This window comes from Cololabis saira, chromosome 19 (assembly GCF_033807715.1).
Source record: "Cololabis saira isolate AMF1-May2022 chromosome 19, fColSai1.1, whole genome shotgun sequence".
In the NCBI taxonomy this organism is placed as follows: domain Eukaryota; kingdom Metazoa; phylum Chordata; class Actinopteri; order Beloniformes; family Belonidae; genus Cololabis; species Cololabis saira.
This window is the reverse complement of record NC_084605.1, coordinates 33,080,893-33,097,729: the sequence shown is the minus strand read 5'-3', so window position 1 is coordinate 33,097,729 and position 16,837 is coordinate 33,080,893. Positions and strand designations below refer to the sequence as shown.

The window sequence follows — 16,837 nt, the reverse complement described above, 5'->3', positions numbered from 1 at the left end:
ATATCGAGTGTTTTCACTTGTATAACATGCTCCGAGAACATGGATGTAAATTTGTCCCCAAGGTCACATTGTTAAAAGAATATAATCGTGGCTTGGAGTTAGTGTCAGTCACATCTTCTGAGGTGATCTCTTTGTGTGTGTGTGTGTGTGTGTGTGTGTGTGTGTGTGTGTGTGTGTGTGTGTGTGTGTGTGTGTGTGTGTGTGTGTGTGTGTGTGTGTGTGTGTGTGTGTGTGTGTGTGTGTGTGTGATGGAGGAGCTCAGCTGAGGTGTGATGTTCTTTGAGAATGTTAATGTGCTAGAAGTGACCATGTGCCACAAGTGAGAAAAACTGAATAGAAGAAAAGAAAGTAAGGGAAAAGGGAAATGTTGGGACGGGGAAAGTACGGCGCGAGAAAAAAAAAGTGAGTGATGAGTGTGTGATTTAAAAAAAAAATGGAGGAACTGTGGGGGTGCGTATAGAACAAGTTTGTGTGTGGGAAGATGCAGAGGCATTAAAGATGGGTAAAAAGGCCTGGAGAGGAGGAGAACAAAAAGAAGTGAACATGCCAGGGAAGGAGAGAAGACAGAGGGAAAGGAGAGGAGAAAGAAGCAGAGGAGCGAGGGCAATGAGCTGGATTGAATACCATCTGACAGGTCCAGCTGGGAGTTTGCCCACCCTGCAGCACCGCAAAACCCCTCAATATGGAAGCCAATTACTGCTGCCCGTGTGACCGTGGCATGGCAGCATCAGAGATCTCCTCATCGCCTTTCCCTTCCCTTTTTCCTCTGCCTCCTGCCCCTCCTCATTTCCTCACATTCCCCCCAAAAATAAATAAAAAACACTCCCACCATCTGTGCAGAGTGACAACAACCTCTATACCCTACCATGCAAAACACAGACTACACGGCACACACACACATTTGGGGAAAATACAAAGAACACGACAAATCTTCACTTTTGGGTTATGTACGGTTTTACTCTCAATTCATTAAGTTTCAAAGTCTTTTGTTTTCTAATCACATTATCACTCTGAGGCTTCCACACTTTATATTTTTTTTAAACCCTCTAAAACACAAACATAATTTCCAGTGAGCAAGGAGGCTCATTCATGCAATCAAGCTTGGATGCACTGCAAAAATAAAACACTATTATTCCGGAGGTGCAGTGGAATTTCACCCTGTGCCAGCCTCATCCCTTTTTCATAGAGCGGGGCGTGGCACTCGGGCTGGCAGGCTTATCATGATGGGAGGGAGCTCGTGGTTGAGTATGATGTAGTGGCACCCAAAGTCCATTGCAGTGGAGGTGACTCCCAAATTCAGCTCGGTATGCAGCCAGACAAATTCATCTAAGTGATCGCTTCAACTGGTGGAGGCAGTGACAAATAAAAGGTGTTGCATTGATATCATAGAGCTTTCTCTCATCCAATCTCTCTCTCTCTCTCTCTCTCTCTCTCTCTCTCTCTCTCTCTCACACACACACACACACACACACACACACACACACACACACACACACACACACACACACACACACACACACACACACACACACACACACACACACACACACACACACTCATTGGATAGCCACTCAGGATCTCTCAAATGAGTTCCTACGGCTGCCATGAAAGATCTTGACCTGACTTTTTTTTTCTATTTGTCTCTCATTTCTAAGCTTTCATTTAAATAATCATATGGGTTGCTTATTTTTCCTTTCCGCCTATGCCTCTGCCCTTATTACTCCAATAAGCCCCATTAAAATATTCTTTTCGAGATTAATCCCAAAACATTTAATCTGATAAATGTTTATCTAATCTAATAAATGGGAGCAAAACTGTCCAGATGGAGATTTAAACACATGAGGCCTGGGCCTATATGGAGTTAGGGTTTATATATTTCTGTAGCTATTTGGCAAATCATCTGATCCCTGTTAAAGCATTTACACTTGACTATGAACTGGATTATCTCATTTGGATAATTACATGGTTTTATAATAAACAGTCATTTGAGCATTTACCCCTCAACGGGATCCAAACTAACTGACCTCATGCACTTACATACTATCAAATAAACCTACCTGTCGTAGATATTTAGGTGATGAGTGTTATTTGAAAGTCATGTAGAGCTGTCATTAAATTCAATGAAATGCTATTGAAGACTTCTCTTAATAAGGCAACAATGAGGAGGTTAAGACTAAATTAATATTAGGAAATAAAACAACAACATAATAATAATAGCTAATAATAATGATAAATAATAATAATAATAATAATGTGTGTAGTTTATGTTGTTGAATTAATTTGTTCTGCAGAATTCCATTGCTCTACAGGTGAGATTAAAGTGTTGGAAGTCCCACACAGTTAGCAAGTCTTTTGAAAAAATTTGTGAAAAAAATTGAACTAATAAAAAAAAAGGAAAAAGAATGCTTCTTTAATCGTGTCCGACTTCCTGTTATGCTTTATTCGTATCTTGCTGCAGTCTCTTGCAAAAGTTCGTGACCGAGGAAGCGCGGAAAATGCGCGTGGACACTTAACATCCTTTAACTTAGGAAAATAATGAACAGATGCTGAGTGAATTAGGAAAGAAATACTGGGTCCCTCCCACAAGGGCCACTTTGGCAGGGGCCGCCTGGCCGCCACGTGGCGCAGCTGGCACCGGCTCCTCGGTGCCGGGCTCGGGTAGTCTCCTGCTTTACTGGTGCGCAGATATTTAGCGACTTGGCACACTGCTGGGCCCCATCAAACCTTCTGCCAACCTCATACCCTCTTCAGAAAGGAAAAAAAAAGACTAAAGAAATACACACGGACACCCACAAACTGAGTGAGTGAGAGGAAAATAGCATCCACTGTCCTGCCGGTCCAGGCCCGGCCCGCACCTGATCCAAAACCATATTGCTGATCAATTTCTTCAATTATTCCATGCTGATCTATATTCTAGCTCATAGAAAATGCTTAAAGAAGGTCGTTTGAACGAATACACTCCGTATAAGACTTTCTAGCTCTACAAGTGTCCTAAAAATAACGCACAGATTTGTCCAAATACAGTTGCTGCTTTTGTAAAAAAATACAAAAGTCAGATCGTTCATCATGATGAACGATCTGACTTTTGTATTTTTTTTAAACACCCTCACTAAGAGTTGGAGAATGCTATCAGACTTAATACTTTCAGATTTCAGTGTTTTCGAAACTTGTGTGTGTGTATTTTATTTTGAGGCTGCAGACAAGAAGACAAAACGCATGGAGGTGCCGACTTTGTTCAAATAAATAGATACAGATATATAAAGAAAAATGACAAAACCAGCATATTGATAACTCGAATCAGGTCGATTTTAAATATTCATAGTGGATTAATGACTGTATTAAAATACCCCACCGACCTGAACGCAGAAAGAGAAATATTCTTATCTGTGTGACTCGTTCTATCATATATAGAACGAGTCACACAGATAAGAATCTCCAATAATATATAATTGGTCCAATTAGATAAATATTGATTGTCTTATTTAGATCAAGTTAATAATATAACTATTAGGCTACTTCAAAGTAGCCTTCAGATTTTATTAAAACTGCTTTCTGTTTGTTTCGTTGTTATGTTTTTTTCAAACGTTGAAACGTATGTGAACCTTTTCAATTTTGAATTTAACCTGTCTATTACTGATAGTGCCATTTCATAAATTGTGTTGTTTAGATCTCGTCTCTTATGCGTGCGTCTTTGCTTGCAGGTGCATGCAAGCGGTGTGTGTCATCAGTCACTAACCCTTTCTCCGTTTCTAAACCAACAGGCCAGAGATTCACCAGGTTCTGCACCTGCTCAATACTCGTCATTCATTTGCTAAATCCGGTGCAAAGTACAGACTAGAATGAGATCTCTCTTTTTTTTCTAATGCAGTGTGATATCATTATCAATCAATCTGTAATCCCGTTTTTGATTTTCTCGTATTTTTGGTTTTGTTTTGTTCATTCTTTCTCTTGGGTCAGTGTTGGATGGGACGGTTTGCCCGGTACTGATTTCCCCTGCCCGCTACAACATATGGGAACCGGGGCAGTGGTCCAAAAAAAATGCTGCCTGCTCCAGCTATTGAGAGATCACCAAGGATGTGATACAGCCCAGATAAAGCTGCATATTTCCTAACATGCTCTCAAATTATGAGAATAATATGAAAGCTGAATTATTAAACATTTTGAAATCACATTGCCTAACGCGCAGAACTAAAATAGACTGTGTTAATCACCCCTTTGAATAAAGAATTTGCGTATGACATTTAGGCTCTTTATTTATATTTTTTGCTAATAATCTGTTGCTGTATTTTTCAAATGCATATGTCATGATTTGTTAATGAATTAGCTAGGGGTTTTTTTGTTTCTATTTTTGTTTGTTAGTTCAAGCAGCACGTATTAAGTGCAGGTCTTGCATGAAAATGAAACCGCGTTGGTGGACAGCGCGCACGTCAACCTGCACTCACCTAGAAAAATAAACAAATTAATAAATAATAGCTGATCTACCTATTTGTGATTTTTGTGCATGAGAGGCCCGATCCAGCACGCACGAATGTATATGATGCCATTGAATAAAAATGATGGTTTAACTGCGTGTAAACAAAGAAAGTGAGAGCTGAAGATTTAGAGTATGACTCGATGACTTTTTTGGATTCTGAAAACTGTAATTGTTTGCAAGCTGTGCAGTTTTTCTCCTTTCTAATTATTCATTTATTTAAAGGCATGTCCATGTATCCTTAGTGCGTCCTTGTATCTCTGAGTTTTCGGTATCGGCGTCTGCATTATAATGTTACACTGACTCATTTATTCCACCTCCTCGGGTGCCTTTGGCTCAATTTGACTGGAAAGTTTATGTAACTTCAAAGTTTGCAGCTGTTTCAGTCTCCAAGAAGTGGAGAATTGAAATCAAAATGTTAACAGTGTTTATTAAACTTCCACCAATTTATACTATTAACCCGTTTCTTTGCGTTTGTTTATTTTATAGTTCCTTTCCATGTTGTTGAATTGAAATTCGGTTAATTATATAATAAGACCATTGCACTCTCATTTCAAATTATTTGGCTGACATGTTAAAAAAAAAAATTCTCAGCAGATATTTGAGATGCTACAGGTCAATTCTAGATTTTAATTACATATATGTGTTACTAACAAGCTTAAGTTAATAGACCAGTTGTAAAGCGTATTAAAAGTTTATTCTAGGAAGTGAGATAATATGTTGACAATATGAGACTTGAGATCAAACAAGACATTCATCCAATTAGCTATTTTGATGTTCAATTAAATAAAAAAAAAGTCAAATTTTTGTAATGCTAAAACCAAGGAAAAATAAAAACTACCACCGATTTGCTGCTAAATATTTCTTATCAATCATGTATTTTTATTTTATTTTTTAAACTAAAGTTCTGAAACCGTTTTTTAGTAACTTAAGACAATGACAGTCCCTGAGTGAATGCTCCATGGTGTTCACAACAAACTCTGTTCCATCAAGTGAGACAATTATAAAACACTTTATTTCTCTTGTTTTGTCATCACATGTCTCTTGTTGGTTGATACATCGTTAATGTCAATTGCACTCATTCTGCATACAGGATAATAGAGGACACAGGGTGTACAATATAAGGATGACATCGGTAGAATACAGAAGATAATCAGAGGATGCTCTCCGCCACTTCCATATTTCATTTGGAGCTCCAGTATTTTCTAAATAAAATTAGACGTCATCATCGCCATTGGTAAAGTCCCATGAGTCAGATCACTGAGCTCAGTTGTGGAAAAAAGCATTGAGATCCTCATATTGGGGGGGCCTGTCGTGGTGCAAGTGCACGTCGTGGAAATTTGGTGGAATGTTTTCTGAGTGCGCGCCGCCCGCGCTGCGCGCTCCCGAGGGGCCAAAGGGTAAGCTCTGTCCGGATCGAGCCGTGCTCAGTCCGGAGTAATGCATAGAGTAATGATAGTTCCTGTCCGTGTCGGGGGGCTCCTGCTGCCTCCCGGACAGCCCGCCGTTCAGGCACACGGGCGGGCTGTGCTGGGCCTCGTAGTCCGGGCTGTTGTAGTCGGGGGACGCCCCCCCTCCCGGGGGAGGGAACGGGGCCTCGAACCCGGAGCCGTAGGAGGCGTGGCTGCGCAGGCCCAGGGCCCCGGCCCCGGCCCCGGGCCCCCCGGGCTGGTAGTGCGGGCTGGACAGCCGGGAGCACCGGTACGAGTACGGGTGCACCGAGAACGGGGAGCTGGGCATGTGGAAGCGGGCTCCGTCCGTGCACTGCTCCGTCAGGAAGTTCCTGGTGTTGAGCTGCAGGCAGCCCGCCACCAGGTTGGTGGTGGGCTGGGACAGGCCCTTGCACAACATCTGCACGTAGGTCACCACATCTGGACGCTTCCCGTTGCGTAAGATCTCCCCCAGGGCCAGTATGTAATTCTTAGCCAGCCTTAACGTCTCTATTTTGGAGAGTTTTTGGGTTTTGGAGTAGCACGGCACCACTTTGCGCAGGTTGTCCAGCGCGGAGTTGAGGTCGTGCATGCGGGTGCGCTCCCGCGCGTTGGCCTTCATGCGCCGCACCTTGGAGCGCTCGGCCCGGGCCGGGGTCATCTTCCTCTTCTTGGGGCCGCGCTTCTTGGGCTTGTCTCCCGGCTCGTTCTCGTCCCCGCAGTCCTCCTCGGCCTCGTCCTCATCGTCGTCGTCGTCGTCTCCGGCCATGTCGGACTCCGCGCGGCTGCTGCCCTCCTCATCCGCCTCGTCCAGCTCGTCCTCCAGGCCTCCGGCGTCCAGCTCGTCGCCGGCCTTGCCCTCCTCGCCCTCGCTGGCCTCCGCCCAGTCCGCCGCCAGCCGCTGCACGTCCGGCAGCACCTCGCTGAACAGCCGGCTCAACATAATGGCATGCAAACCTGCAAGACACACGAAAAAGCCCTTGAGGTGATTGTGGTTTGGTGCTGTTTACTCACCCACAGGTGCGCTGCAAAAGCTGCAAAGCTGCAAAAGCTGCAAAGCTGCTGTGACGAACTCTTTCAGATATGATCCTGAAAATAACTAATAACGCCCTAGAATCGATTTATAGGTTACACTAATTACACTTTACAAAAATCTGACTTTATATGAACAAGAAAATAAATATTACTGTCAAATACGCTCTTAAACTGACATAAAGAAAAAGATTTAGATTTATGTTTAATTTGTGAATCCAGATTATTATCACCTTTACCCAAATTGGTTATAGATTAGGGGGCCTTAAGATATGCGCAAATCTTTAAACATATGATAAATTGGATAGTGCACATTTTCTTCTGTCTATCATGTGTGAATGACAAAGAGTAATTAATTTTATTGCGTAAAACAACGTTGTCAGAAACTCTTCAGTCTGTCTCCTTTGCAGCTCGGCTCGGAGCGAGACATCAAGCAGGTTCCGCTGATTCCCCAGAGACACTGGGGTTCCTCCTGCAGCCGATACATCCTGCAGGAGTTTCAGCTCAACTAGGCCGCACGTTATACCGGGACATTTTTTTGGTTTCTATATCGTCATTTTTTTACCCCCTAATATAAAACTTGCTTTTAGAATTGTTATCCAAAGAACCATCATCGTGTTTTGGTCTCCGAATTAGCCTTTATTATTTATCAAGTATAGTGCCGGAATATGAGATTGGAGTCTCGTGGTCCATCCACATTGTTTTGGATATGTCTAGACCGCAGAGGCCACAGAAAAGTCTTCATATATTGTTTTCTGTTATGTCTTTTGAGAAAAATGATCGAACATATATATTGGACACCAAGCTGTTTTATAATTACCCAATTATTTTAGAATGTCAATTAAAGCCCTTTTAGGGGTCACAAGTTTGCACTATATCTGATCATCATGACTTGTTTAAAAGCATATAGTGTCCTCTCCCTTTCCAAGATTCATGCTTAAAAAAGAAAGAAAAAACACCGATAATTTGGACAGAAGGTGAATTTAAATGAATTTTAAAACAATCACAAAGGCTGAGGCGTCCTGATCTAGTCAGATGTTTCTAGTCTGAGCTCAGCTGTGCGCCTGCAAGGACGTTTTTTTTCTTCTTCTTTAATCTTGTAAGTATAATGTAATTAATACCAACCAATACCTTGTCAATTAGCCTGTGTATCTCTATGGAGAATTCTACCCCCACAGCGCACTGACGCGCGTCGTGCTGGAACACACACACACTCACACGGTTATTCACACGCACGCACACAGCTCGCATGCATACAATCACAAATAATATATAAGCTACTTTCTGAGCTCTTTCCCTTTACAAACTGTCAATAACTAACGATGCAGACATGTCGGCTTATTTAAACGGAATCTATTAAATCTAAATAAACGGGCGGAAATTGCTTTTTAAAAAACATTGATAAATTTGATCGTATCGCAAAAGAACAAACGGCAAATAGACGTGCTTTTATAAAAAAATGCGGGTTACGCACATAAATATCCCCAGCTATTCTTTTTTTTTTTTTTTTTTAATGCGGTCGGATCCCCATTGCACTGAGCCTATACTCTTTATCTGCAAGAGATACAATCACAAAGACGACAACATATGTGGAGTTTAATCTGCTAAAGTGGAGATAACCTACCTCCGCGGTGGAGCTGAGTAACGGGGCAGAGCTGGTTTGTTTACACCATCTCTCTCCGGGTGGGCATCACATCCACACGCCCTGCACGGATCCTGGTGCAGGCGAGGCTGCGCGTCTGCTCTCACACCCTCTCTCTTCTCTTCTCTCCTCTTCTCTTCTCTTCTCTCCTCTCCTCTCGTCTCCAGCCACCCTGCTCTCTGTCTGTGTGATGCTGCTGCTGCCCCAGCCCGAGCGTGTGTAGGGAGCCGTGCATGCATGTGGCACCTCAGAGGCAGGACTGGGTGGGTTACATACTAGCTCTGATGCCAGGCCCATATGGCTGGCACGTCATTGGCAAGAGCCATCACATGAGAGCCGGTGATTGACATGCGGCCGCATTCACAGAGACTGGCTTCCCCTGGGGGAGAAGGACTCGCCATCTGTCACTGAGCTGAAAGAGAAAATGGAATAAGGACTGGATGGCACAAAAAAAAAAGAAAAAAAAAAGCTGCCTCTGTTAGCCTCCATCTTTGGGAAAAAAACGGGGTTAATCTCATATAGAGGGTTTAGGAAAACAACCCCTAGTGAGAAATAATTATAGTAAGCCTAATAACAATAATAGCGATACCATTAATCTAAGCAAAACAAGATTTTTCTAGTTTGATGCCAGATAATAGGGTTTACTGTCAATCAATGAAATGAATGGAAAAAAAAATAACCCAGCCCTGTGGGGAAACTATTGAATCATTTTAGAGATGCAATTAAACAATACCATGAATAGCCCATAAGGAGCAACTAAACAGCATGGATCCATAGAAATCGCCTTAGCAGTCAGAGAACCTTAGCATGTCCACGGAAAGGCCTGAGATACATAAGGGTCTGGCCACAGAGATCAGAGTCAGGGTGCAATTGCCTAAATGAGTCAATTGAACTGAGCTAAGCAGAGTGTCTTGGTTTGTGTTGCCAGGCTTGGCACAGGTGCCATGTGGGCGGACTGGTGCCAAAGGTGGCAGAGGCACAGATTGCAGAGAGGGGGCAGAAGAAGGGGCAAGTCAAGAAATACGAGGGAAGAGAATAAGAGAGAAAGCCAGAGGGAGCAGGCTTATCATCTCCATCATGTTCCTGATCTACAGTTTATTGACTAAAATGTCCCCATTTTCGCAGGAACCACCAAAATGTTTGGCTATCTGACCTTCCCCATCTTCTCTAATGAAGAAACACATGTCATGAAAAGGAAATGCTTGGTAAATGTCAATTAAAAACACAGTTGCTCGACTTGATAAGACTGTTTATCTTAAGTTCAAATTACATTCTTTTTCAGGTTGAGTATTTCTTCACTTAATGACCTAAAACTGACATTTATCTGGTATCATTCCACCAATATATTTATCCAGAGCAGACACAGATAACCAAAATGAGACCCAAAAGGGACATAATGATGCGCAAAACAACCATCAAAATGACAGAATGATATATAAAATCATCGATCAAAGACAGATAGAAGGCAAAACGTGAGGCAAAATAACCAACATTTGAAGGAAGATTATAAAGATAATAAAAGAAACAAGCAAAAATAGATAACTAAATGAAACAGAGAGGGAAAAATTGGCCACAAAGAGACCTAAAAGGGCACATATGGTGCATAAACAACAATAAAATAATGCCACAGAGTGGTTAAAAAAACAGATGCAAAATGACCAAAATAGGACAGAAAACATCTATAAAAATACACAAGACAGTGACCGAATAGAGACACAGGAAAATGAAAAGTACGTGCAAACTAACCTTTATATACAGAGAATGCCAACAAATACGACATCGTGCAACAGATGCTGAAATGAGTCGTGCAAACTGATCACAAATGAACACAACATGTGAAATACAAAACAGCCATACATCGTTTCTGCATAATCTGAGTCTTGCTCCTCTGTGTGATAAGTGGGAAGCTATTTATGTAACTGTTCCCAAGGTTACTCACACAAACAATAAAGATATGTATTTCAAACATTTGATCTCTCATTTCATTTTATATTAAATATGACACGTCAATTATTATACACATCAACCCGATGAAGATGTCATCATCATTGTGCTGTCTATAATGATTTTGAAAATAAGCTCAGTCTTTCATTTTATTTATTGATCATAGTGTTTTGTGTTTAATGACATCATTCACAGCATTCAACAACTGAGTTTCCCAGCCATGTCAAAACAAAGAGATATCAGATGTAGTGGACTAGATTTCCATGTCCTTACTGCAGGGTCTTATGATGAAAATGACCTTAAAGATTATTTGCGTAGCAGAATTTATTCAGGACCTGTGGTTTCCTGTAAATTGACCTTTTCCAGTTATATGTTAGTGACATCTGCTGGTCATTACAAACTACTACATATTGGATTCAGGAACACGTACTGTATTCAAAAGGATGCAGTTTCTCCAATTGATAAACTCGAAATTACTGAGTGAATTTTCAGTATTATAGTGAGTCTCATATTTTAACTAACCCCTGCCTCTCACCTGAAATGAGCTGGGATAGGCTCCAGCAGACCCCCGTGACCCCGCAAGGGATAAAGCGGGTATAGATAATGGATGGATGGATATTTTAACTTTTAGCCAGATATAATTAGTTTCCATATTGTATGCACTGGAGCCTTTTCCATTTGTTTTGATTAATTTTTGTTCAGGTGAATGCTTGAAACAATACGTAACCCGATTAAACGTTATTAATGTGTTTTAAACTTGTAAGTGTATAATGCAGCTGTTCAAATTAACATTTACACAGGGAGCAGTCATGACTTTCTGTTGAAGGTACTTTGGCGTCCTCTGCTGGCGGTTTAACAAAAGTACAATTTGGCAGGAAAAATAAAGTTTACATACTAATTACAGTTTTTCTCAGTCGCCTTGGTACATTTCTCAGATCATCCTCGACATTTGCCAAACAGTAAGTGCATTTCTCAAAACAGTTCGTACAAATAGCAAAACACCATGGATTACCTGCAAAAGCCAGTCTCTTGCTCAAAATCCTTAGTTCATCTCTCAAAATTAAATATCTGTGTCAATGAACGTGTCAGTGCATCAGAATCACAAGTGCTTGTGTCATTGTGTACGGATAAGACAGTCAAATTGCTTAGTCTTTATCTCCCTTAGTCTTATGGCATTGTTCTGTACAACCATGGTGCAAATAGCCTCCTCCTGTTCAGGTGTGAAAGGGGCCCTCTGCCACCCCTGTGAAGTTGTCTTGCAGTCCTATGTGGAAAAAATATAGTAATGCAAAACACAAAATTGAGTAAGATAAAATGTCACTGTATATAGTATACTTACTGTATATTGTAAAATGAAAGTAGAATACTGTCATATTGTATGAAGCATTACAGAAAGTATACAGTATTACAGTACAGTGCCTATTGTTAGATTACATACCTGTTCTGTCGACGAAAAGTCTGAACGATTGAGGACACAGTTGTTCTCCCAACATTTGGCTGCACCCTTCGACCAGCCTCGGCCATTGTAAGCCCATGATTGAGAACATGGTCTACAAGTGTAGCTCTTATCTCATCAGGAACGCGCATATGTCCTCGGCCTCTTCTGCCTCTTCCTCTGTTTTGCCTCCCAACTCCTCCGCCACGCAGCCTCACTCCTCTTCCTCTTCTTCTTCTCTCTGGCTGTTGACCCTGTCCAATTCCTTGTCCTTCCATTGTCAGACATTGTAACATTGTGTTGTGCTCCAGCTATATGTATACTTGCCAGCTGATAGTTCATGGGATGCACCTTTGAGCTATTTCAGAAAACTGGTTGATCATTGGTTGATCTAATGCTTGACATATTTCCCTTCATTACAGAAAGTCAAGATTCACCTGGGATCAATTTACCAATTCAGGCCAGATTTAGAAACAAAGTCTAATGGAAATGTATAGAAATATGCTGACATATTATGACAACTTGTTCAACCATTTTGCATGTAAAGACTTATGCAATGAATTAATGCCTAAATGTTGTGGGGGGTGAGACTATTCAACAGAGACCCATTATAATACATTTTGATCAACATGACATAAACAACTGATAATGTAGGAAACAGCAGAACATTGCACATTATCATTTGCATGGATGACAAATGCATTTGCAACTTGTTCAAAGAAATGAGAAACTGCTTTTTTGATGTGCACAAGTGACACAATGATGTGAAGATTGAACAAGTAGTTTTGAGAATTTCAATTCTGATCTGAGAAATGTACCAAAGCGACTGAGAAAAACTGTAACTGAGTTTTTCCTTGCCACTGTTTGGCTTAAGGCTTTTCTCCCACTATGGGAGTTTTTACCTGCCATTGTTTATATAATAATTGCTCGGGGGTTTATGTTTATGTTTATGTTTATGTTTATGTTTACGTTCATGTTCTGGATCTCTGGAAAGCGTCTAAAGACAACATCTGTTGTATTAGACGCTATATAAATAAAATTGAATTTAATTGAATTGAATTGTGTTGTGGCTGCAGCAGCTCCACACAACAGACGTGGGGAAAAGATCGCTAATGGTTTAACTTTTCACCGCTTTCCTGCTCGGAGGCAGAACCACGGAGGCCGAGTATCTGATATAACAGAGTAAAAGAGTGAAAGAGTCACTCACACAGACCTGGGTCGGATCATTCACACAGGTTTTATTCCCCACTTCTCCAGCTAAATGCAGTTGCTGGCCAGCTCTCTGCGCTGCGATTAACCCCAATCTTCAGATAAAACTAGTTTGTTGAGGAAAAAATATTAACTCTTATTTGTAGCTGCAGAGGGAAAAAATAATCTCACGAGGAAAACAAAAATATTGCTCACACCTCGGAGTCTCTTCAGCATAATATAGCAGTCAAAAAAAAGAAAAGAAAACTATTATTATTATTATTATTATACAAATTTATTGAAACACAATGCGAGTCAAACATTTACCAAAGCAGCTGCCAAACACTCCTAAAAAAGGTAGCCTAAGACGTCGGTTGTGCAGAACTGCGGCAGTAAGTCCTTGTCGGAGCTCCACTCTTTAGTAGGGATTTCATATGGATCCAGACCGTTAATAATCATTATTTTCTCCATATACCGCTCCCTGGCTTCCTTGTTTAAGGTATCCAGGTAAATTCCGGTTCCTTTACAGCAGTTTAACATCTTTTTTTTTGCGTTCTGTCTGTTCACTTGGTGCAACAGAAAAGTAGTTTTGAAAGTCCGTCCCGTCTTCTATCAAAACAAATGCACGCGACGGGAACAGGAGTTTTCCGGCAGTACACGCTAGTGCTCATGGGAAATGTAGTGTTCTTTCTGGTAAAGCACTACCGCCTTTGTCCAAAGGAGCCGCCAAACTCAACAAAAGCTGAAAGTTACATTGTGCTGCTTTAAGTCTTAACCTGTCTTTATGCATTTTCATGAGATGTTAGACTAAGTGCATACATGCCCAGTAAATTGTTCTTGTTATTCTATTTGCCTATTCTGTGTTTACATCTATCTTATTTCTTTTTTTTGTTAATGTTTCACATCTAGAAATCTATCTGCAGATATGGACAATCTCTTAGTTGCAGTATGCCATATTTTAGGCATCTTGCATGATGCCTATATTCTTTATAACATATTTCAAAGTAATGCAGTCTACATATTAAATAAATAAACTTGTTTATGTGGCTAATTTATGCAACGTATACCCCACAGCATACTACCTTCCTTCCTTCGAACAACCTAAAACCACTGTGTCACAGCCATCTGCAGGTATGCACAAATACTTCATCGGTTTTTAACGTTTAATGTAGCCAAGTTGTTATCACATTTTTCTGGGGTATGCTGCAGTGCTTCAAAACACATGTTTATTTTTCAAGGGCAGTTTTGAGCCTTTCCACAGAGGAGTATTTTTACATTTCCAAGGTTGAAGTTTCATCTCTGTCATCTGAAGACCTTCCAGAAAAGGCCTGAATGTTCTGTCCACGTTCACTTCAGGACAAGGTGGACTTGTGCACTCATGGAAACTGCTTCTTCCTCCTAGCAATCATTTTCGTGTAAATATACTTATTTGTGTGAACAAATGGTCAGAGAACCGTTATTATATTGCACTGAAATCCGACCAGCCGCTAGAATTTGATAGCTGACCAAAACACTGTTATCACCTTATAGTTACTCCGCCTCCACAGAACCAAAATAATATTTCTATTTTTCTCTTTTATCCCACATATGCACGTGCATCGGTCATCTCACACCCTGTCTCTCCTCAGACACACACTTAAGCACTTGCAAAAACCAACAGATGTAAACACACCACAGCTGCTGCAGTGCCAACACTCAGCATTGTGAACAAAAATTGTTGCCATGGCAACGGATATCTTAACGGATATCTCCATATTTGCTGTATGTTAAACCTCATAAGGCATCAGAGAAAGACGAGGTTTGTTTCCTCACTCCTCCTTTTGAAAGACAGAAAAAATCTGGTTATAAAAGTAGACCTTGACCTTAACTTTACATGTAAAATAAACTACAATAAAAGAGTAATCAGTGGAAAAAAAAACATTGTTCATGAAAAAAGTAACAACTAATAGACATCTGAAATGTGAAAAATACACAACTATAAATAACTAAACCTGGCAAAGTGTAGTGGAGTGTATGGTGGAAAAGAAATATTAGGTAGCATAAAGTGGAAGTCCTCAAGTAATGTTCAAGTATCTATAATATATATATATATATATATATTATAATAAAAACAGTGGCATTGTCCATCCATCCATCCATCTTCTTCCGCTTATCCGTTCCCGGGTCGCGGGGGCAGCAGCCTCAACAGGGATTCCCAGACTTCCTTCACCCCAGACACTTCCTCCAGCTCTTCCTCCAGCTCTTCCAGGGTGAGTCCGAGGCGTTCCCAGGCCAGCAACTCCCTAGGGAGGAGGGACATGCCTGGAACACCTCCCTAGGGAAGCGTCCAGGAGGATCCGGTACAGATGCCCAAGCCACCTCAGCTGACTCCTCTCAATGTGAAGGAGCAGCGGCTCGACTCCGAGCTCCTCCCGGGTGACCAAACTCCTCACCCTATCTCTAAGGGAGCGTCCAGCCACCCTGCGGAGGAAACTCATCTCGGCCGCTTGTATCCGCAATCTCGTCCTTTCGGTCACTACCCAAAGTTCATGACCATAGGTGAGGGTAGGTGCGTAGATTGACCGGTAAATCGAGAGCTTCGCCTTTCGACTCAGCTCCTTCTTCACCACGACGGTCCATCGACCGCATAACTGTGGACGATGCACCGATCCATCTGTCAATCTCATGCTCCATCTTTCCCTCACTCGTGAACAAGATCCCGAGATACTTGAACTCCTCCACCTGAGGCAGGACTTCTCCACCCACCCAGAGAAGGCACGCCACCCTTTCCCGTTGGAGAACCATGGCCTCGGTTTTGGAGGTGCTGATTCTCATCCCTGCCGCGTCGCACTTGGCCTCAAACCGCCCCAGCACATGCTGAAGGTCCCGGTCCGATGAAGCCAACAGGACAACGTCATCCGCAAAGACAGAGACGAAATCCTGTGGTTCCCAAACCGGATCCCCTCCGGCCCCTGGCTGTGCCTAGAAATCCTGTCCATAAAAATTATGAACAGGACCGGTGACAAAGGGCAGCCCTGCCGGAGTCCAACATGCACCGGGAACAAGTCTGACTTACTACCGGCAATGCGAACCAGACTCCTGCTCCGATCATACAGAGACCGGACAGCCCTTAATAGAGGGCCCCGGACTCCATACTCACTCAGCACCCGCCACAGAATGGCACGAGGGACACGGTCAAATGCCTTCTCCAGATCCACAAAACACATGTAGACTGGTTGGGCAAATTCCCATGAACCCTCGAGCACCCTGCGGAGGGTGTAGAGCTGGTCCAGTGTTTCGCGACCTGGACGAAAACCGCATTGTTCCTCCTGAATCCGAGGTTCAACTATCGGCCGTATTCTCCTCTCCAGTACCCTGGCGTAGACTTTCCCGGGGAGGCTGAGAAGTCTGATCCCCCTATAGTTGGAGCACACTCTCCGGTCCCCCTTTTTAAACAGAGGGACCACCACCCCGGTTTGCCACCCCAGCGGTTCTGTCCCCTTCCTCCATGCGATGTCGCAGAGGCGTGTCAACCAAGACAGTCCTACGATCCAGAGACTTGAGGTACTCAGGGCGGATCTCATCCACCCCCGGTGCCACTGAGGAGCTTATGAACCACCTCAGTGACCTCGGCTTGGGTGATGGGTGAGCACGTCCCCGAGTCCTCACTCTCTGCTTCCTCAATGGAAGGCATGTCAGTCGGGTTGAGGAGATCC

The 16,837-nt window shown here is 42.3% G+C and overlaps 1 protein-coding gene across 1 annotated transcript; it reads right to left on the bottom strand.

Moving 5' to 3' along the window:
• Window positions 1-5,495: 5,495 nt before the first annotated feature.
• On the bottom strand, window positions 5,496-8,829 carry LOC133419038 (neurogenic differentiation factor 2-like). Its single transcript, XM_061708030.1, has 2 exons — window positions 8,558-8,829; window positions 5,496-6,858 (listed from the first exon to the last, which is right to left on the bottom strand). Exon 2 carries the CDS (start codon window positions 6,842-6,844, stop codon window positions 5,738-5,740), a length of 1,107 nt encoding a protein of 368 aa, XP_061564014.1. The 5' UTR covers window positions 6,845-6,858; window positions 8,558-8,829; the 3' UTR covers window positions 5,496-5,737.
• Window positions 8,830-16,837: the final 8,008 nt, after the last annotated feature.

Coding starts and splice junctions, on each gene's coding strand:
- LOC133419038 (XM_061708030.1), bottom strand. CDS start 6,844: ATGTTGAGCCGGCTGTTCAGCGAGGTGCTGCCGGACGTGCAGCGGCTG.